Here is a 21773-nt window from a genome sequence, read left to right as displayed (position 1 = left end):
GAACAGAATTCGCTCACCTCACCACTAGGGTAACATTCAAGTTACTGCATAGATAATTTTCCCAGCTATAGGTAGGCCACAGCCTGCTCCTGTAAGAGACTTTCTTTCATCCGCTAATCACTTACCTAGCTGGTCTCTCTCAACACAGAACCTATCCAGATTCCACACTCCCAGAATAATGAGACTACCTAAAAGGCATGTTCAGGTACCAGGCTGCAACAGATCTGAGGGAAATTACTGTGCTGTTACTTACCTTGCCATTTCTGGCAGCGTTCTGTTGATGCATTTTAAGGTCTTTTTCATCATAGAGGAGTTCTGAAGGAGAAAGAAAGGCCGGATGATTCGTCTTATTCTCACAGTCTGTGAAAATAAAATAGTGGGTTTGGTATTGAGCCCTACAAAGTTTCACACAGCAGACACCACTAATTTTTTTGGCATTTTTGTTAGAAAACATTAAGAAAATTATGGGTTCCCAGAAATAATGACACTTCATAAAAGGAAAAATTTTATTATGCAGTAGCTAAACCCAGTCCAAAGGTCAGAATATAACTGAAGGCGATTAGAACACTTTGTACTTCTAAAGCCCCTTGTACACAAGGATCTCGTTGTGCTTTACAAACAATCATGAATTAGTTGTCCATCACCTTGCAAGGTACCTAAATCATCATTCGTTTCATTTAACAGCCAGGTAAACTGAGGCACACAGGGGTTAAGGGTGTAATTTTCAAATCGCCCAATATATAACCTACTCCAGGACACAGAGTGAATCAGTGGCTGAGCATGCCATAACCCTGGATTCTTGACTCAGTCCCTTGTTCTAACCATTAGTTGTCAATCCCTTGCCAAGTATATGATTTTACAAAGTTTTATTCTGCAAACAAAAGGCAAAAACTGTATTGTGCACAGGGGAAAGGAACATACAAAAATCTAGTTTTGTTTTTTTTACATCAGCCTCTATGTAAATATTTTTAAAAACAAATTCTTTAATTTTTTTAAAAAAGTGATCTTCAAAGGGGAAAATAGTTTTCTCATTTGATTTTTTTTTTATTATATTTGGACATAGTCCAAAACTTTTCATGCTGTATTTATCTTTTACTTCTGCTTTCCCTCTCCCTTACAGACCTTTTTTACATTAGAAATATTAAGTCTTTACTTCTCTGGTTTTGCTGGAGGACTCCTTAGGCCACTGAAAAATTATCAGGATCACTACAAGGATGAGGGATGGAGGTAAATGTAACATTTTAGACACACAAGGTTTTATTTAGTTTATAGACAGATGGGTCCAGGGTTTGTACATTAGGGTGCACAGGGTTTTCCCAAAAAGCTTTTCTGTACACAAAACCTGTACCATTTTAACTATACCTTTATAGTGAAAGTAGTACAAGCCCACAACCACCATCCAAGTTTGGATGCAGCAATACTGCTATAAAGGCGTTTATCCCAGTATAGCTCATTCCCATAGAAGAAGGAGAATAGGTTATAATACAATTTTCAGTAGAAAAATCACACCCCTATCTGAAATAGCAAAAACGTACAAAAACTATGTACAGACCAGGCCTAAATATTAACAACGGTCTAGATACAGAAGCAGTTGCTAGCCAATATAGAGACTACTTAACTTGATGCAGCAACAAAACAAGACATTTACCTCATTCCCTCAACCAAGGTTTTGGTCTGATGCCCCTTTTGTTGTTGTTGTTGTTATTGTATTTAAACCTATCTCAAAAGTACACAGCATTGGTCCCAGGATATTAGCAAGAAAAGGTGGGTGAGGTAGTATCTTTTATTGAACCAGCTTCTGTTGGTGAGACAGACAAGCTTTTGAGCTTACACAGAGCTCTTCTTCAGGTCTGTGAAACATATTCTGAGGCTATGTCTACACTACGCAGATTTTAGCGACACAGCTGTGCCGCTAAAAGGCAAGCAGTGTAGCCGCTGTTTATCAGTAGGAGAGCGCTCTCCTGCCGACAAAGTGCTGTTCACCCCGGAGCTTGTCATCAACAAAATTTTTGTCTTTCATGGGTGGTGTGTGTTTTTTTAATACCTCAATGACAAAAGTCTTGTCTTTCACTTGCCAGCGTATACAAAGCCTGAGTGCCATAAGTAGTTAGCATAAGTAGTTAACACATATTTCAAACGTCCATTCAAGGTGAAGTGGCTCGTTAACACCACTCTTGTCACGGGAAGGGGCAGGGGGCTGTTAGTGGGTTACAGATTGTTGTAATAAGCATAAATCCAGTGTCTTTATTAAGTCTATGATTTCTAGTGTCTAGCAAAGTTATGAATTTAAGCTCCCAGGTTTGTCTTTTGAAAGTGTTGCGCACGTTTCCTTTGAAGATGAGGTCTGATGAGTCAGATACAGAACTCCCACACAAAAAATGATAAAGGACAAAGAACATCATCACTGATGGGTGAACACTCTTCACAAAACGATTACTCTGTATCTGACCTCTCAATCCTCATCCTCAAAGGAAACTTGCACAACATCTTCAAAAGAACAGCTTTCATTCATAACTTTGCCAGATACTAGATATCACAAACTTAATAAAGACATTGGATTTATAGTTTACTATAACAATCTGTAACCCATTAATCTCCTCTTTTTTAGTCCTATGACTGCAGAGAGGTTAACTAGCACTTCACCTTGGTCTCTTACAATATGGGTAAACTATTTATGCTAAACAATCTATTCCACCTTGTATTTAGCTGTGACATTCTGATTACCTTTCCCAGATCTGAAGAAGAGCTCTGTGCAGCTTAAAAGCATGTCTCTTTCACTAAGAGAAACTGGTCCAATGAAAGATATTACTTCAACCACCTTGTCTCTCAGGTAAAATATAAAAAAGAAGCTAGCTGGGACAGCAGAACACTACTGCTTCATATGCAAGTTCAGCTGTTAAGTCCATTCAACATTAAAAATTCTTTCTTTGCCACTGCACCAGTATCCTGGTCACTAAATATGCATTACAAAATTGTGAGGCTAACAATTTAATACTAACAGCACCAACTGCGTTAAACCCCTGGCTACTCCTGCAAATGATCTGAAGCAAGGTTTACGTGCTTTGCCGGGGGGGGGGGGGCAGATGGGCGGTGTTTGACAATGGCTTTGGCACAGGAATCTGCATTAACACAAAATGCAAAACTCCAGCCTCATTCTCTTCCTGTATATTTAGATCATTTGAATATCTTGTAATCACTGATTGATGATGATGATGATGATTCACTGTGAGTTACTTACAGCTAGGGGAGCTGTTGCACAGTGGAGGAAGATGAGAGAAGAGTTAGGTTATTATGATTAGGATATGTGTGTTTAGAAGCATGTCACAAGATATTTGATCATATTACTTTTGTAAAGTCACATGGTTAAAATGACTGCAACTCCCTCTGAAAAAGCAAAATTTGGCACTATATTTATCTTAGGGTGACAAGACAGCAAGTGTGAAAAATCAGGACGGGGGTGGGGGTAACAGGAGCCTATATAAGAAAAAGACCCAAAAATCGGGACTGTCCCTATAAAAATCGGGACATCTGGTCACCCTTATTTATCTTGACATTTTGAGAGGGAGGGTTGGCCATGGGCAACTACCTTCAGTAAATCCTACACAGTTAAATCCAAAGGAAAATTCTGTCCTCTTCCTCCTGCACAATGAAATTTCTCCAAATGCCCAATCTTTTCTCTTCCATTCTAATTATCACAAAGACTACTTACATTGGCCAAGCTTTATTTAATTTTACAGAGAGCATTACATCCTTTATTGAGAAACACAAATTAAGAGTCGCAAAAGACTAGCTTTGCTACAGCAGGTGTTTCCAAATGTCTCATTATGCTCACTCTAGCAGCAAACACAAGACAATAAAAGCAAGACACCCCAGCCATCTTCTAAACACCTTCTCTGCAATAATTCCCTCCCTGCCACAAGCCTCCTGATAGTTTGGGGAGGGATGGAGGGAATAACAGTTCTTACCTCTGTACAAGAAAAGCTCAGTGACACAGTCCAGTCGATAACGGAAACAACCAGTGTCAGGACATAAGCCAGCAGCCATTTCGTTTTCTGAAATTCTTCCCAACCAATTAAATAACTCTTGAAGGCAAACAAAATTTAAACAACTGTTAAACCATAACAAGTTGAGTGGGCAATAAACTGAAAAGGAAACTGATCCAAATACACTGCAAAAGATGTGTTATTTTTAAGGGTATGTCTACTCTGGCAGAGTTACAGCACCGGCAGTTACAGCACTGCTCAGAGAGCACTGACGGGAAACCGCTGTTGTGTGTTCACACTGTCAGCTGCCTGCGCAATAGCATGTTCACACTTGCAGTGGTATTTGGAGTGGTACACTCTGGGCAGCTATCCCACAGAGCATCTCTTTTTCTTCTGCCGCTAAGATTTGTGGTAAGGCAGAGGGGGTCGCGGGGCATTTGGGTCCTGTCCCAATGCCCTGTGATGCATTGCTTCGCACCCCAGCAATCCCTGTGCTTCCATCCGCATTTAGCATCATCTATCAACAGTTTGTGTACTGCGCACCCTTTCTCTTCAGTCTGCAGGAATGGATCCTGCACTGTTGACCAATATGCTGCTCGCTCTCACTAACAGCAGCAAGATATCTTCCATAATGAACACAGCCTGTGGAAAATGTGGGGACAATAACGATAAGGCCCCCTCTATAGTGCTGGCTCTCCCCAAGAGCCACATGCCCCATGTACAGAATGGTCCTGGAACACTGATTTCCCCTGCCCCTGCAGCTGCTCACCATTTTAGGAGTCTTTTGGCTCATGTGCCTGCCTGGGGTCAGCCAGCTAGTGACAGGTTTGTGAATAGTGGCTGTGTTTTAAATCAGTGGTTTGCGTGTTACAAACAATACTGCTTCTGTAAAATGTTGCATTTTGGCTTCACAGATACGACCTTGGGAGCCCAACCTCCCTCTTTGTTATAGGTGGCTGAATGGCTGCGCAGAATTAGAAAGCAGCCATGAAGATCTAAGGAGAACTTGCTGCGTGATGTTATGATGCACTCCACAGCCGAAAAACAAGAATTGAAAGAGTGGCAGGACAGCGAGAAAAGGAACCAAAAGGAGAACGTGGCACACCAGAATGAAGCCAGGGAACGGCTCTTAAACATTATGGAGCACCAAGCAGACATGCTCCAGGGCACTATTAGCACTGCAAACCAAGCAACTCCGCACTCGCCCTCCCCTGCAGCCATTGTTGCAAAACTCTTTCGCTTGTGCACCCCCAGACACCGTCAACACACTCTTACCAACCTTCTGGCTCCAGTCTGTACTCGCTGCATTCCACCCCTGCCCCGTCACAGTCCAGCCCTGCGGACTTCCAGTACCCACTGCACTCAACATCCATCCCTCTGCAGTTCAGCCCTGCTGAAGTACAGTACCAGATGCACTGTAATCCAAAGGAGAAGGCTGGACAGGATACCTGGACATACACAAATCTTTAACTCTCCTGGGATCCCATCTACTCCTGGGACCCTCCCTTCCCCATCCCCTTCAGTGCTGATGTGTTTTTTTGTTTCTCTCCCCCCTCTGGTTGTTGTTTTTTAATAAAAGAATTGTTTTGGTTTGAAAGCAATCTTTATTCCATTAATTGAAAACAAACAGAGCCCTGCAAAGCAACAGGCAATTTTCTTACACCTTCATAGTGCATCATCTACACCAATCACAATCACCTCCTAGCATTACAGCACTGCACTCCCAAGCATAGCAACAAATATTAGTGGCTTTCAGCTTCAAATTGCTGCTTCAAGGCATCCCTGATCCTTATGGCCCCACACTGCGCCCCTCTAATAGCCCTGGTCTCTGGATGTTCAAATTCAGTCTCCAGGTGCTGAGCGTCAGCAGTCCAGCCCTGAGTGCAGTTTTCACCCTTCCCTTCACAAATATTATGGAATATATAGCATGTGGCGGTGGAGGGATAGCTCAGTGGTTTGAGCATTGGCCTGCTAAACCCAGGGTTGTGAGTTCAATCCTTGAGGCGGCCACTTAGGGATCTGGGGCAAAATCAGTACTTGGTCCTGCTAGTAAAGGCAGGGGGCTGGACTCAATGACCTTTCAGGGTCCCTTCTAGTTCAATGAGATAGGTATATCTCCATATATTATATTATTAAGCATAGGAATATTGTCATCAGCCAGGTTCAGCCTCCCATATAGGCAGCACCAGTGGGTCTTTAAACAGCCAAAAGCACACTCAATAGCCATTCTGCACTTGCTCAGTCGGCTGAACCACTCCTTGCTTCTGTCAAGTTGCCCCGTGTATGGCTTCATAAGCCACAGCATTAAGCAGTCTCCCAGCATCACAATGGGCATTTCGACATCCCCTACGGTCAGGACCGGAGCCAGGGTTTCTCACGCCCTAAGCGCACGGCCATTTCGCCGCCCCCCGGCGCTGATCCCGCGGCTCCGGTGGAGCTGTCACAGGCATTCCTGCAGGAGGGTCCGTTGGTTCGTGGCACCGGTGGAGCTGCCACAGGCATGGCTGCGGGAGGTCCGCGGGAGGTCCACCGGAGCCGCGGGAGCAGCCAACCATCCATAGGTATGACTGTGGCAGCTCCACCGGAGCCGCAGACCAAAACGGACCCTCCGCAGGCATGCCTGCAGCAGGTCAACCGGAGCCGCCTGCCGCCCCCCCAGCAAAATGCCACCCCCTCAATAATCCTGGCTGCCTAGGCTGCCTAAACAGTAGCGCCAGCCCTGCCTACGGTGATCTTCTGGTCCGGGAAGGAAGTCCCTGCCTGCACTTCCTGAACAGGCCAATGTTCCGGAAGATGCCTGCTTCGTGCACCTTCCTGGACTGTGTTTATGTCTGTGAAATGCCCATAGTGATCTACAAGCACCTGGAGAACCAATGAGAAATATCCCTTCTGATTAACGCACTCGGTGGATAGGTGGTCTATTGCCAACCCTGGAATGTGCGTGCCGTCTATTGCCCCTCCACATTCAAGGAAGCCCTTTTACGTAAAGCCATCCACAATGTCACGCATGTTGCCGAGAGTCACGGTCTTTCGGAGCAGGATGTGGTTAATGACCCTGCATGCTTCTGTCAACACGAGTCCAACGGTTAACTTTGCCACTCCAAACTGGTTAGCGACCGATCAGTCGCAGTCTGGAGTAGCCGGCTTCCACAATGCAATTGCCACGTGATTCTCCAATGGCAGGGCAACTCTGATTCTTGTGTCCTTGCGCCACTGGGCTGGGATGAGTTCATCACACAGCCCTATGAATGCAGCTTTCCTCATCCAAAAGTTCTGCAGCCACTGCTCGTCATCCCAGACATACATGATGATGTGATCCCACCACTCAGTGCTTACTTCCCAAGCCAAAAACAGCGGTCCATGGTAGTCAGCACCTCCGTGAATGCCACAAGCAATCTCGCGTCGTAGCTACTATGGGTGGCGAGATCAACGTCGCGCTCCTCTTGCCTTTAAAGTTTAAGGAATAACTCAGTGAGCAGGGAATCAAGGGAGGGTTTTCTCCAAGACTGCGGCTTCCGCCCTGGCCCTTATGTGGCTCGCCTTTGTGCAGCAGTGGTCCTACCACCTCCCCAGTGACAGGACAGTGGTGCAGGAAAGTTACCCTTAATGGGGCAAGAAACAAAGCAACTCTGTCGAAGAACCTGCAGCAGTGGGTTGCCCAGAATCTCCATGAGAGTTTCCTGGAGATCTCTGACACAGATTCCCATGAAGTGAGAGTCAATCAACACCCTGTTCCACTACTCAGACTAGACATGTGCTGGTACACACATCATACAGACACAAGTCTGATTCTGCAGCCCTCCTGTCTGCGCTTTAGCGATTCCCAAAGTCAAAGCCACTTACCAGGGGCCTCCTCTCCTGATTGCACTTTGCCAAGATCTGACAGTTGTGACAGGCTATCCTCCTGCAAGGTACAGAAGATCTCCAGGCTTCATGCATCTCTGACCTCCAAGTCGTTCTCTGCCTCTGGGTCCCCCTTCCCCTCCACATCCTCGTCCAAGATTTCCTCCTCCTGCTCGGTCCACTCTCAACTGGCACACGAGCCACCGAAGTATCCACAGTGGCCTTCGCAGTGGAGGTGGGGTCGCCACCGACTATCGTGTCCAGCTCTTTGTAGAACCAGCAGCTCGTGGGCGCAGCACTGGAACAGCAGTTTGCCTCCTGCACATTGTGGTAGGCGTTCCACAGCTTCTTCACTTTGACTCTGCACTGCAGTGTGTCCTGGTCATGGCCCCTTTCGGTCATGCATCATGAAATCTGTCCATAGGCAGTGGTGAGCTTGAGCTGGTTCACACCGGTTCACAGGAACCGGTTGTTAAATTTAGCAGGCCTTTTAGTTCCAGGTTGTTCCAGGACAACCGGTTCTGTAAGGGCTTTATTTAACAAAAGCTCTGGCCCAAGCTCACTTCCCCCTCCTCTCCTGCTCTGCCCCCCTTCTCCTCCCCCTCCCCTGTCTCCTGCAAATCAGATGTTCGCGGGAAGCCTGAACAAGCAGCAGGCAGGCAGGTAAGCTGGGGTGTGGGGCGGGAGGGGAGGTGTGGCTGGCTCAGCGGCTCCCTCCAGCACAGCTTCTGGTCCCGGAGCGCTGCTCCCTCCAGCCTGGCACCTCCCAGCCGAGTGCCCCCAGCCCCAGCCCATGCCCCGTGGCTCCAGCCCAGCCCCCATGGTTGCAGCTCCGGCCCGGCCGGTCCCAGGTGCCAGTCCTGGGCCTATGCCCTGCGGCTCCAGCCCGGCCCCCGCGGTTGCAGCTCCGGCCCGGCTCGGCTTGTGCTCCGCAGCTCCAGCCCCGCCCCCGCGGTTGTGGCTTGGGCCCCGCGGTGCCGGTGCTGGGCCCGGCCCCATGGTTGCGGCTCTGGCCCCGCAGCACCAGTGCCGGTGTTGGTCCTGGCGCTGCAGCTCCGGCCCGGCCCAGCTCAGGCCCCACAGCGCTGGTGCTGGTCCCAGCGGAGCGGCTCCAGGCAGCACTGTAAGGCGGCAAGGAGCAGCAGGGAGGGGGTGTTGGAAGAGGGCAGGGGAGTTTGGGGGGTTGTGGGAGGGGTGGATAGGGGTTGGGCGGTCAGAGGGCAGGGAACAGGGAGATTGAATGGGGGCAAGGGTCCTCGGGGGGCAGTCATGAAGGAGCAGGAGTTGGATGGAGTGGTGGGGGGCAGTCAGGAACAGGGATTCCAGGGGTGGTCAGGGGACAGGGAGAAGGGGTGGATGGATGGGGCAGGGGTTTCGGAGGGCAATCAGGAATGAGAGGAGGGATTGGATGGGGCAGCAGAGGGTAGTCAGGGGTCAGGGAAGGGGGGTGGATGGGGAAGGTGTCTCAGGGGGGCATCAAAGAACGTGGGGAGTAGGAAGGGGCAGCAAGCCCGGGGGGGGGCCATGACCCCCTCGTGGGGTGAGACGGAGGGAACCTGTTGTTAATATTTTAGCAGCTCATCACTGTCCATAGGTATCATAATTCCTACAGCTGGAGCACAGCTGGGACTGGACAGCCTCCTCTCCCCAAATGCTGATGAGGTCTAACAGCTCAGCACTGCTCCAAGCGGGAGATCATCTGGTGCATGGAGCAGGCATGGTCACCTGGAAAGATGTGCTGAGACTACTCTATGCGTCACTGAGCAAACAGGAAGAGGACTTTCAAAATTCCCAAGGAATTTAAGAGGTGGGGATGACGGTTGGTCACCTGAGGGCAGGACAGTAGAGTTCAAATAGATGACCAGAGAGGCGAGAACAGGCATTGTGGGACGCCTCCCGGAGCCAATTGCAGTGCTGTAATCGACCGGAGTGTCTACACTAGCACTGCAGCGCTCTATCTCCGGCGCAGTAAGCTGTATGCCTCTCATTGGGGTGGTTTTGTTACAGTGCTGCAACTGCGCAGTTTCTGCTTGATAACTGGCTTGGCAGCATGTACACCTTGGGAGTTACAATGCAGAAATCTGGTTTACTGCACAGAAACTTGCCAGCATAGACAAAGCCTCAGTCTTTGTTTGCAAATATTTCCCATAGAATGTGGAAAAAAATACCTTACATTGACTCCTAGAATTCTTCTACTAGCAGAGCTAAGTAAGAGTCAAGAGAAGTTGCAGATGTTCCTCACAAACACACACACACACACACACACACACACACACACACACACACACACACACAAACACATGGTAAACATCTGTGCAGTGATCGAAATGCTGATCCTTCAAAAAACAGGAAGCATGTAAGGGTTCAAATTTCAGAAATTAATCTGAATCTGAGCAAGCTGGATCATTTAGGTCCCAGTTCTACAACCCTAACAAAAATAGTAAAAATACCTGGCCAAATAAGGTCAGCCAGATCTGGGCCTCAGCAACACAATTATCATTTTATTTACTGTCAGTGAACAGCAGTCTGAATTTAAGGAAATATGGCTGTATTTCTTAGAAATGCATGACTCATATCTCCCTAATTTTGAAGTGTTTTTGCACTGTTTTTATACATCAACGTGAAGTTGCATTTTTTCCAAAATTTAAGATATAATCAAACAACACAAATTCAAAACTTGCAAACCTGAATATTCTTTCAAATCACACCATCTCCCAAAATATAAAGAAAGGACAGACAGATCACTTTGAGTCTACCATCAATATGCTGAACAAGCACACATGCTTCTTACATACGGCAGAGACCATGACTTTGCTTACCTTCACAGAGACGTCAGCTATAAAGACGAGGAAACAAAACAGCTCTACACTTTCAGTCAAGCCACAAGGAGGCTCCCAGGCTGTGCCGCGATATCGTATATCTGACGTGACAGTGAGCGAAGAAGGGGTTTCAATGAAAGCCAGAGCCAAGATTAGAGTAATGGTGAGACTCAAAACCCTGGAAGGGTGGGGAACATAAAGACAGGAATAAAAGGAAACAGACACTGGTCACAAAATTAAGTGAGATATCAGAAGGATATCAAATTTCATAATGGTATTAAGCTTAATGCATATAGTGGAAACCATCTGAAAGCACTCTATAACATGCCTATGCAGTAAAGGACTTTTTGTCTACATTTAGAATAAAAAGGCCAGTCTCAAACCAAATACCACAGCTTGGAAAATGTTGCTCCTTTAATGGCACAGAAAAATAGATGAACTAGAAGACACATAGTTGCTATTGCTTAATTAAATGCTAGCAACAAAACACAAGCCTGAATAACTGTATGATCCTGCAAACCCTTAATTCCCGCAAACAGTCTTTACTCATGTTACTAGCCCCATGCAATTCTACAGAGCTATCTCCATGAGAGTTTACAATACTTGGTACTGTCCATTCTCATCACTTGCACAGTTATTCTTCATTTTGATTTGCTAGAAAAGTTTGTTTTGCAATAAAACCACCATTATTATATTAGCTACTCAAACTAACAAAATACAGAGACAAGAAGTCATTTCAAAACCCACTGCTAAATTAGAGAGACAAAAAGAGCAGAATACCAAGTTCTCACCACTGGCAAATTTTTGAATAATACCATCGATAAAGCCACAGGGATTTGGAGTCCACTCGGTGGTTTATGGAACGATACTGGAGGCAGGAGGCAAAGCACAGAAAAGTAATTCAGAGATCAAGCTATTTAAAACCTAATTTGAGACACTTTCAGCTTTATACTAAGACACAGAGGCTACTAAAAAAGAAAAATTACTGTTCGCATTAAGTGAAGTCCACCAATGACTACCCCTTAGCTTGCACACATGTGAAGAAAAAGTGATATGGGAAAGAAACTGCTTTTATAAAGACCTCTTCATCCAAAGACCTCAAAACATGTTACTTATAGAAATTATACCCTAACACCTATAGAAGGTAGGCATCAATTATTGCCATATATAACTCAGTTAATTGTGGTACAGAGAGGCTAACTAACTTGCCTAAACCCATGCAGTTAGTCAGTAACTGAGCAGGAAATAAAATTCAGGAGTTCTGACAGTAGCCTCCTGCTCTATCCACTAAACTCTCACCAAGTCTAATTATTACCCTCACTTATTTAGCGTTCTTTCAATCTAAGGTTGTTCAAAATACCCTAAGTAAATGTGGAATAAACGGATTATGAAAATAAGAGCGAGCCTAAGAGCTGTGACTTCCGCCACCACCATGACTAAATCATAGCCTTCATTATAACAGGTAACAAATACATACCACCGTAGGCACAGTAAGAAAGAAACAAATTCTATTTACCTGTATTGCATCTTCAATAAATACTACAGCTTGGTTTATGTAAAGATCATGATCAGCTCCAGCAGCTGTGAGGTTAAAAGAAACACTGGTCATTTATGTTACCTGGGCAAAGCCTGCCGCACCAATTATTAATTATGGTAGCAACTAGGCATTCCCATCACAGTCCAAGACCCCAGTGGGTTAGGTGCTGTACAAAACACAAAACAAAAAGATAATCTATGCCCCAAAGAGTTTACAATGTAGGTATAAAAGACAAGAGAGAATAACAGAAAAGGGAGCACAAAAACAACCAGATAATAAAAGTCAGCCCAATATGCAGAGGTCTCAGCATACCAACTTGCTTACCGTGGTCAAATTTTATCATGTTTCTGAATGTGGATTATGAAGAGATGAAGCTTCTTTCCTACCTTATAAACACTACCTTAACTGAGTTAATATGAAATAAAGAAATCTACTTTTCTTTTCACCATTTACTCTGGGTTTACTCTCAAATTCTGAAGTGAATATAGATAGTCTATATATAACCAGTTTCACTTTCAGGTCCTCCTGTAGCCTGTTTCTAAAGCAAAGTGTTTGGGTTACAAGCTTTACAGGTCATTTGTTTCAGGAGAAGAGCAACCTTTCCCCATGAAAATGTCAAAAGATGTCATATAAAAATAAGCTTTTACAAAACTAAAGGCCAACAGAAAGCTTTCAAAACCTTAAATTTGGAACAAAATTTGTCCAAACTGTGTCCCTAAAATGGCCCGTCTCCTGCAAAGAACCATGCCTCTCAACAAGGCCTAACTGTAGAATGCAATGTGTGACAGTGCGCCAAACTGAGGGATACAAAAAAATAATTCAGGAAACTTAAAATGCTTTGTCAGTGTAACAGTTCTTTAGAGTAAACAGCTCTTTCTATAACCTTTTCATCATTTCCGATGTAAACATTTTCAACAAGGGGGCATAAAATTTGTGTGGACCATTGGTAACCCTGAGGCCAAAAGGAACAATATCGCTCAAAATGTAGTATCAAAATCAGAGATATGTAGGGCTAGAAGGGAAATCATTTAAGTTCAGCCCCTTCAGCTGAGGCAGGACCAAGTATACCAACACTATCCCTGACAAGTGTTTATCTAATCTGTTCTGATGGGGATTCCACAACTTCCCTTGGGGCTTAACTACCCTTATAGTTAGAAAGTTTTTCCTAATATCTAACTTAAATCTCCCTTGCTGCAGATTAAGCCCATTAAGTACTTCTTGTCCAACCTTTAGTGGACATGGGGAACAACGGATTCCCGTCCTCCTTGTAACACTCAATGTATCTGAAGACTTAGGTTCCACCATCAGTCTTCTTTTCTCAAGACAAACATACCCAATTTTTTTAAGCTTTCCTCCTAGGTCAGGTTTTCTAAACCTTTTATCATTTTTGTTGCTCTCCTCTGGACTCTCCAATTTGTCCACAACTTTCCTAAAGTGAAGCACCTAGAACTGGGCACAGTACTCTAGCTGAGGCCTCACCAGATGCTGAGTTGAGCAGGACAATTACCTCCAATATCTCACATAGTTAAGAGTCTGCAGGAAACCATAAAAAATAGGTAGCTATGGCTTTAAAAAAAGTATAATATACTTGCTATTTGAATCCTCACTTACTCCGCAGGAATAATCTCAGTCCCTATTAATATTACATACTCCACACACATGTGGTATAAGAATGAGATTCTTACATTTATACAGCACCTTTCAAAACAAAGGACGGACACCAATGTCTATCGCTAACTACACACAGAGCTCCATTGAAAATCAATTACGTGTTGGCAATGAAGGTCACCATCAGCTGAATGCACAGGTGCACAACAGTATGGGGAGTGGGAGAGGACATTAAGGACAAGAATACAAGGATAACCCCTCTTCTAAAAAGAACTTTAATGTCTATGTGAGCAGACAGGACTTCTATTTGCAAGGTCTATTAAAAAGACACACACATCCACACACTGAAAGCTTCTCTACAAAGGGAAATTTATTAGCATTACTATTGTTAATTATTTTTATTACCAGAGTGTTTGGACCAGGACCCCATTGTGCTAGGCACTGTACAAACACAGAACATACTGGTATAGCTTTATTGCTATAGTTATAATTCCCCACGTGGACACTCTTATTCAGTGTCATAGTAGCCTTTTTTCAGTTTACTTGATGTTGCTAAATTATGTTGATAATTGTATCATGCCAGTAAGTTGCCCCATGTAGACATTAAGCTCTGAGTAACTTACATTGCACTCAGCATCAGGATTTCTTTGTCAGGATTTGAGTATTTGATTCCCAGAAGCCTACTGCTTGGCTGACAAAAACATCCCTTCCACTACGAGGGCTCATAGAGAGGTTAATCAGAGAAAAGGAAAAGTGAAATAAATCCTGTTGGAATGATTTTTAAGTGACTGACTCTTACCCAGTTGTTATTACAGGCACAAAGGGCTGCATTTCCAGTCAGCAAAAGTCAGAGATGAAGAAAATCAGAACAATTTCTCTTTAAGAGAGTCTCAGCCAAATTCTTTTTTGGTAGCATCTATAGCTCAACACAATTTTAGTCTGTTATCCAGATTTACCTTTTTTAAAAAAAGATATATAGCTTCAAAATTCTGCACCTGATCTTGATCCTACTGAACTCAGTGGAGGGGCACCACAGATTGAAATGGGAGAAGGATGGGGTCCTCTCTTTTTATATCTACCCGCTGCTATTACTACTACATCTACCAGGGCAGGATCCAAAACAAAGGAAAAGCTGATAGCATGTAATGAAGTAAAATAAAGCATCACTACATAACAGCTATATTATCATAGCAATGTAGGACTGCAAAGACCTTGATACGTCATCTAGTCCAGTACCCTTCACGAAGGCAGGACTAAGTATTATCTAGGCAGGTTAGACAAATGCATGCCAGGGTTTGTTCTTAAAAACGTCCAATGACGGAGATTCCACAACCATCCTAGGTAATTTATTCTAATGCTTAACTACCCTGACAGTTAGGAGGTTTTTCCTGATGCCTAACCTAAATCTCCCTTGCTGCAGTTTAAGCCCATTATGAAATTATCAATCCAAAATTCATTAACAAAGTCTGTAGTAGGTTATATATACAGCAAGAGTGAAAAGTGAGCACGTCCACCTTTATTTTGATTATATGCCTTTGGCATCAAGGAATCTCTGATTGCCCCAGTAATTAACCCAGTGAAGGGAACCAGAGACAGTCCATGCTTGTAGAGGAGGAGAAGAGTCCCCATCAGAGAACAAATGAATACAGGGCTCAGACACACACATAATACATGCCAATGACAGGCTATAGAGTCCCTGAATTTTAAGAAAAAATGCCAAGTCCTCATGATGTTCCTATAGCTGACAGAAGTTCAGTAACAGCACCTCCAAACTATCCCTGCAGGACATGGCAGTCAAGGAGGCTGACTGGGACATTATGAGAAAAAATTTGATCCCGTACAGCTTTGTCCACATCCCTGGTTCAAAAGCATAAGCCATTACTAAGCAATATGCACCACTGAAATTAATTCCCAGATGACTGATTTGAACAGCATTCAATTTCCTAAGAGGTCAGAAAACAACTTAAAAATTTCACTGCATATTTGCGCGTAACCACCACATCTTTTTTAAACAGACCGTGACATCAACCATGAAGACAAATGCAACAGAAATTAAATTGCTTTGAAAAAAATACAGAGGCTGCTTCCAAACAGCAGAAAAGGCCTTTATTAGTCTGATCTTTTTAAATCTTAGATTCCCCATTTGTGTGACCACAGAACAAGAAGGGCAAAGTTGATTTCAGGAATATTGTCAGGAACTGGGGAGTGGGGGGAACAGTTAGAATGGGATTTTTAAAAGCACCAAGTATTGACTTAATTCCACTTCCACGGATTTCAGTAAGAATAGTGTTAAGGCAATGCTGAGCACTTTGGAAAATCCCACTCTTAGGTTTTATATTAAAATAAATGTGTTTGCAGTTCTAGTAAAGACAGTTTTGTGTGATTTATGCACTACCAAGAATGCAATACTCAAAGACCTAGTCTACACTCAAAGTCGGGTAGACATAGCTACAGCACTCCAGGGTGTGAAAAAAATCACACCTCATAACACTATGGCTATGCCAACGTAACACCCAGTGCAGACACAGCTAGGTCAATGGAAGCATTCTTCTATCGACCTAGTTACAGCCATTCAGAGAGATGGAATACCTACAGTGACAGAAAAAACCCTTCTGTTGATGTAGGAAGCATCTACACAACGGCGCTACAGAACCATAGCTGTAATAGCGCCCGTAGTGTAGACATGATTGGGCCCAATTCTTCCACCCTTATATTGAGCAGTATTTAACACGAGAAGTCAAACAATGGAAGAAGTCAGAAAAGTTACAGGACAAGGCACCCTCCCACAAATAATCTACAAAAGAAAACATCAGTGGCTGGGACATGTGCTGAGAATGGAAAGAGAACACGTAGCAAATACTGCCCTTGAATGGAAGCCAGAAAATGCAAGAAGAAAGAGAGGAAGACCGTGAATAACATGGAAATAAACAGTTCTGCATGATATCAAGCACCCCAACATGAAATGGGAAGATTTGGAGAGAACAGCAGTTGGCAGGCAAGAATGGCAAATGTGGGTAGCACAATGTGCAGCAAAGCACGGGATGGACTAAGGTCTAAGTCACACAATGGTGAGTAAGTGGCATTCAGTTCAAGAGTATTACTGAGTTCAGCACAAAACTGGGCCACTTTGACACAATTAAGTAAAGTGCCTGCTACAAAAAGCTTGCAATCTAAGGCTGAGATTTTCAAAAGAAGCCTAAGGGGTCGATTCTTACTGAAATTTGACAAGAGTTATAGAGATAGCCACCCAACTCTTGTTGAATTTCAAATAGGAATTAAGCACATACCTCCCTTTGGCTCCTTTGAAAATCCCAGCCTAAAGACAGTGTGAAGTTTCCACAACACCTTCCCTTCAACATAAAGACATCTTAAGCACCCACTTAAGATGTCTACATCTCTTGTAAGAGAGAGGGGAAAAAAGCATTTAGCTCTTAACATAAAAAAATCTGAAAGAAAACAGCATGATGCAGGAGTGGGGGGTTGAGAAAAGGTTAAACCTCAAGTCTTCTTGTTCTTCTTCACTCATTATCCCTAGTCAGCTGGCTCATCCAAAATAAGTAAGTAAATAAATCAGTGGCATAGTGACAGCAAGTAATGCAATGTGACAAATTAAACTGAAATCCACATGCCAGCTATGCATATACACTATCAGTCTCTGATACACCAGGGCTTGTCTACACTGGGAAATTGACAGAACTATCTTATTCCAGGACAGCTAATTTGGAATAGCTCCCTGTGTGGAAATCCTATTTAGGAATAAACAATCACTTTAGTCTGGAATAAACAGTGCACTTCCAAAGCCGAGCAAACTGTTCCAGAATAAAATTACCTCTATTCCAGTACAGAGTGTCCAGATGTGGAGCTACACCACCATCAACCACTTCATCAGTTTCCCCCTGCAGACAAGCCCTCAGTCTAGAATGATTACAGGCATCATTCCATTGGCCCTGGATCTCTGTTCTGCAGCTGTCACCCACCCTAGAGTCACCAAGACTTAGGTTCTGCAGGCACCAGTCCATATGCTACAGACACCGCCCACCAGGCGCTGAAGTCCCTGTTCTATGGGCTTGTCTAGGCAATACCCCTGGGCAGTGAGATCGCTGACCCAAGGGGTCTTTTAAGCTCTAGAGGCTCTCGCTCCCCCACACGGGCTGCAGTGCCTATGCTCTACGGGACAAAACCTACCCACTATGGGCTCCCCCAGAGGGGCAGGCGCCTATATAGGTGCCACTTTTCAGAGCCCCGTCCCTGGGCAGGCTGCGGAGCGCCCCAGGATCTCCGTGCCTCAGCGGGACCCCTCTGCGAGGCACCAGCCCGTGGCACCATGCCCGAGGCTCTCCCGGCCCCACTCACCCTCCTGGACGGTGCAGGAGGCCGCGGGATCGGGGCAGTCGCCAGTCCCGAAGGTTCCCCTGGGCGGGCAGCCGCGGCCCGCTGTCCGGGCAGGCAGCAGGGGCTCCTTCTCGGCGCCGGCTTCCTCCTCCATGGACAGCGGCGGCGCCAGGCGCTCCCCTGTAGCAGGTCCCAGTCGCGGCCGCCCGGCTCACAGGGGAAGGCAGCCGCCCGCCTCACACGGGAAGGAAGGCAGCCGCCCTCACTCCGCCTGGGGCTCTGCCCCGGGAGAGCCGGCTCCGCCCGCTACACGTGACCCGGCAGCCAGCGGGAGGAGGATCCGCCTGACCCCGGCCCGGCCGGCCCATGGGGGGCTGCAGTGCAGAAGGCGGGCGCTCGAGGGGGGACTCGCAGGGACTAGGATATGGGTAGCCAGGGGCTTCAGTATGCGACGGGCTGATGCTCCGAGGGCTCCTGGGTGCAGTGGGGTTTAGGATCTGCCAGTGGAAGGGGGAGATAGTAGGGGCTGGGTCTCGTGGCTGCTGTCACGCTCTGGAGCCCCTCTTCCTGGCTGGCTAACTCACAGCTTTGTCAGCGTGATCGCTGCTGTACCAGGCTTTCTCCTTCAGCTGGTGCAGGGAAGTCAGGACATACGTGATAAACAACTTTCATTTCTCCACGGGAGAGTATCGCACAGTCACTCCTGCTGCCTTGGTTCACATTGAGCAGAACTATAAATCTCTCTGAAGGGCTGGAGCCTACATTGCCAACACAGCATCATGATTGTTGTCTGCAAAGCACTATTGTCACAGCTGCACAAGACAGCAAATCAGGAACCAGTTTTTAAAAAAATCTGCTGAACTGGACAGTACAGATCAATTACCTGCCCCGATCCTGGAGTAGTTCTGCTGCCATTGGCCTCTCCAAACCACCCTGTAGCTAGACAGCACAGTACTTCATTTGCAGTAAATATGGCCCAGATCAGGGGTTGGCAACCTTTCATTTATTCACTCTAATTTAAGGTTTTGCGTGTCAGTAATACATTTTAACATTTTTTGAAGGTCTCTGTCTATAATATATAATTAAAATATTGGTGTATGTGTATGGTGTATGTAAGGTTTTTAAAATGTTTAAGAAGCTTCATGTAAAATTACATTAAAATGCAGAGCCCCCCGGACCGGTGGCAAAGACCCGGGCAGTGTGAGTGCCACTGAAAATCAGCTCACGTGCCTCCTTTGGCACGCGTGCCATAGGTTGCTTACCCCTGGCCCAGACCCTCAAAGGTATTTTGGGTCCATTGGAGAGTTAGGTGCCTAAATATTTGAGGATCTGGACCTATGTGAAAGCCTTTGGCTAATATTTGATACATGGCATTAGGCCAGCTTCTTTAGAGTAGAATCCAATAACATGAGGTAAGAGTGGGCTTACTGTACACTGAGTGACTACAGATATAATTAAGAACCTCATTTATTAACTGTCATATCATCCATAACATTTTTCCAGAGGACTGAGCACTGGATTAGGAATTGGAAAGTCCTGTCTCTGCCACCTACTCACTGTATAGCCTTGGCCAAGTCTTTTCACCTTCTGTCTCAATTTGTACTGTCTCAAATGAAGATATGACTACTTATGCACTCTCTTCAGAGGAGTGTTCTGAGAATTAGTGACAGCTGATTGTGTGCAGTGCTTTGAACATGTAAAGCACAATATAGATTATTATTTGTATTACAGTATCACCCACAATTCCCAATCAGGATCAGGACCACAGAGTACTGTATAAACACTTAGGATGACGCAGTCCCTGCCCTGAAGAGTGTATGCTCATTATTATAATTAAATGTTTTGAAGCATGTACTGTACTTACCTGCAACATTGTTTTTAGAAACAATTAATTTATGGAAGCCAAGGAGTTCACTGGAAATTGCACTTTCCGTCAAAACTTCTCTTCGTTTTCAAAGAAGCAGTGTATTTTCCGCCAGACTGTGTGATTCAGAATAATTAAACCTTCCATTCTCACACCTTATCCACAGGTTGCATCAGATTTCCCTTCTATTGTATGCCTTTAAAGATCTAGATGACTTTGTAGGATTATAGTTTTTTGTTGTAATTCTTTACTATGCAGTTTCAACTACAGGTGCAGTTTGGAAAGAGTAAAATATAGTGAGAAATATAGTCAAATTATTAATGGGCAATATGACCAGTGTAATTAAATTAACAGTACGTCTCATCTGAACAAGATTCTATGCGTTTCTAGTTCTTGTGGACTTTACAATGTATCTCCAAGACTTAAAACAGAGATTGAGAGACTTTAATTTGTAGAAATATAGGTAATTTTGTAATATAAAAGGATTGAGAGATCAGCAAAGAACTGATTTTACATTTAAGAGAAATCTTCCAGCTATATAAGAACGTTGGGGGAAATTACTACATACAGCCATTCTGGCCATGATATTTTTAAGGTGGAATGTTAGCATAAATCTGTGTAGTCACAGCTGATGGTCAATTTATTTTGCAACCTGCCCATTTTTCTAAATCTGTATGCCCTCCTCTCTTTAGTGATGGGGGAAGAAGAGGGTTTTTTACAAGGCCTGTATTAGGTGATATTTTTCCTTTTGTCACTTGATTCATATTCAGATGTCTACTATGGTAAGCAAAGATGACAGAAGCATCAGAGGAATGCTCTTCTGACTGATTTAGGGTGAATTCTTGAATACTTCTCATGGTTCAGTATCTTCACATTGTGATTTAAATTGGTTTGACAATTATTAATGTTTGCAGTGTTGTAATCATGTTGGTCTCAGGATCATAGAGCAACAAGGTGAGTGAGGTAATATCTTTAATTGAACCAAGTTCTCATCATGAAAAACTTGTGAGCTTATACAGAGCTGTTCAGATCTGGGAAAGGTACAGAGTGTCACAGCTAAATAAATGAAGTAGACATTTAACACCCCTGCAGTAGCAGTCCTATTTCACCTTGAATGGTCTATTCTCTTATGCTTAACAATCTGTTCCACCTTGTATTTAGCTATGTGTACACTGCAATTAAACACTTGTGTCAGATCCATGTCAGCTGACTTGGGCTGCGGGCCTATAAAATTTCAGTGTAGGCGTGGGCTGGAGCCCAGGCAATAAGATCCTCATGGCTCTAGTCTGCAATTTTATAGCTCTGCAACCTGAATCAGCTGACACGAGTCAAACATGGGTGTTTTACTGCAGTGAAGACATACCCAGAGTGCTTAGCTCTTCCTAACTGGCTTTTGAAAAATGCAGTGTTAAAAATATTCTTCCACTGAAATGAACTGATGGTCTGAGATCACTGTTAGTGGACAGGTACTACTATTGTAATTGGTAGTGGGGCTGACAGTTTCAGCTCAGTCTCAATGCCCGTGTAGTCCTTGCTATCTCCCTACCCTGGAAAGCAGTTCCATCAGGACAGAATTGAGGTTGCAGAGCAGTAAGGGAAAGGTTGCAATGTCACTATGTGCTGTACTTATCCAGTAGAAATACTTCAGTCTCTAGCCTCACCTTGCCACATTTTTCATCATCTCAAATGTTCACTTAAAATTGTTTGGGATGGTTTATTTGTTTTAACAAAGAAAAACTTTTCCACTGTTTAAATGACTTTTCAATTTTTAAAGTCTACTTTGATAT

The 21773-nt window shown here is 44.5% G+C and overlaps 1 protein-coding gene across 7 annotated transcripts in view; it reads right to left on the bottom strand.

The window, feature by feature from the left end:
- The window catches only part of TPCN2 (two pore segment channel 2), a 58936-nt gene extending 40607 nt beyond the window's left edge, over positions 1–18329 (bottom strand). For 2 of the 7 annotated variants that reach the window (XM_050955320.1, XM_050955323.1), the window contains exons 1-6: positions 18144–18329; positions 12162–12226; positions 11437–11513; positions 10646–10823; positions 3966–4082; positions 254–360 (exon numbers count right to left, since the gene is read on the bottom strand). In XM_050955320.1, coding sequence (XP_050811277.1) covers positions 254–360; positions 3966–4082; positions 10646–10823; positions 11437–11513; positions 12162–12226; positions 18144–18276 — 677 coding nt within the window. In that variant the 5' untranslated portion in view covers positions 18277–18329. Of the gene's footprint in view, positions 1–253; positions 361–3965; positions 4083–10645; positions 10824–11425; positions 11514–12161; positions 12227–18143 lie in introns of those variants that run through there. The other 5 variants (XM_050955322.1, XM_050955321.1, XM_050955326.1 and 2 more) reach the window with 5 other exon arrangements.
- Positions 18330–21773: the final 3444 nt, after the last annotated feature.

Source organism: Gopherus flavomarginatus, chromosome 5 (genome assembly GCF_025201925.1).
Source record: "Gopherus flavomarginatus isolate rGopFla2 chromosome 5, rGopFla2.mat.asm, whole genome shotgun sequence".
NCBI lineage: Eukaryota > Metazoa > Chordata > Testudines > Testudinidae > Gopherus > Gopherus flavomarginatus.
Note: the sequence above shows the minus strand (reverse complement) of the source record. Positions and strands in the feature narration are given on the sequence as shown.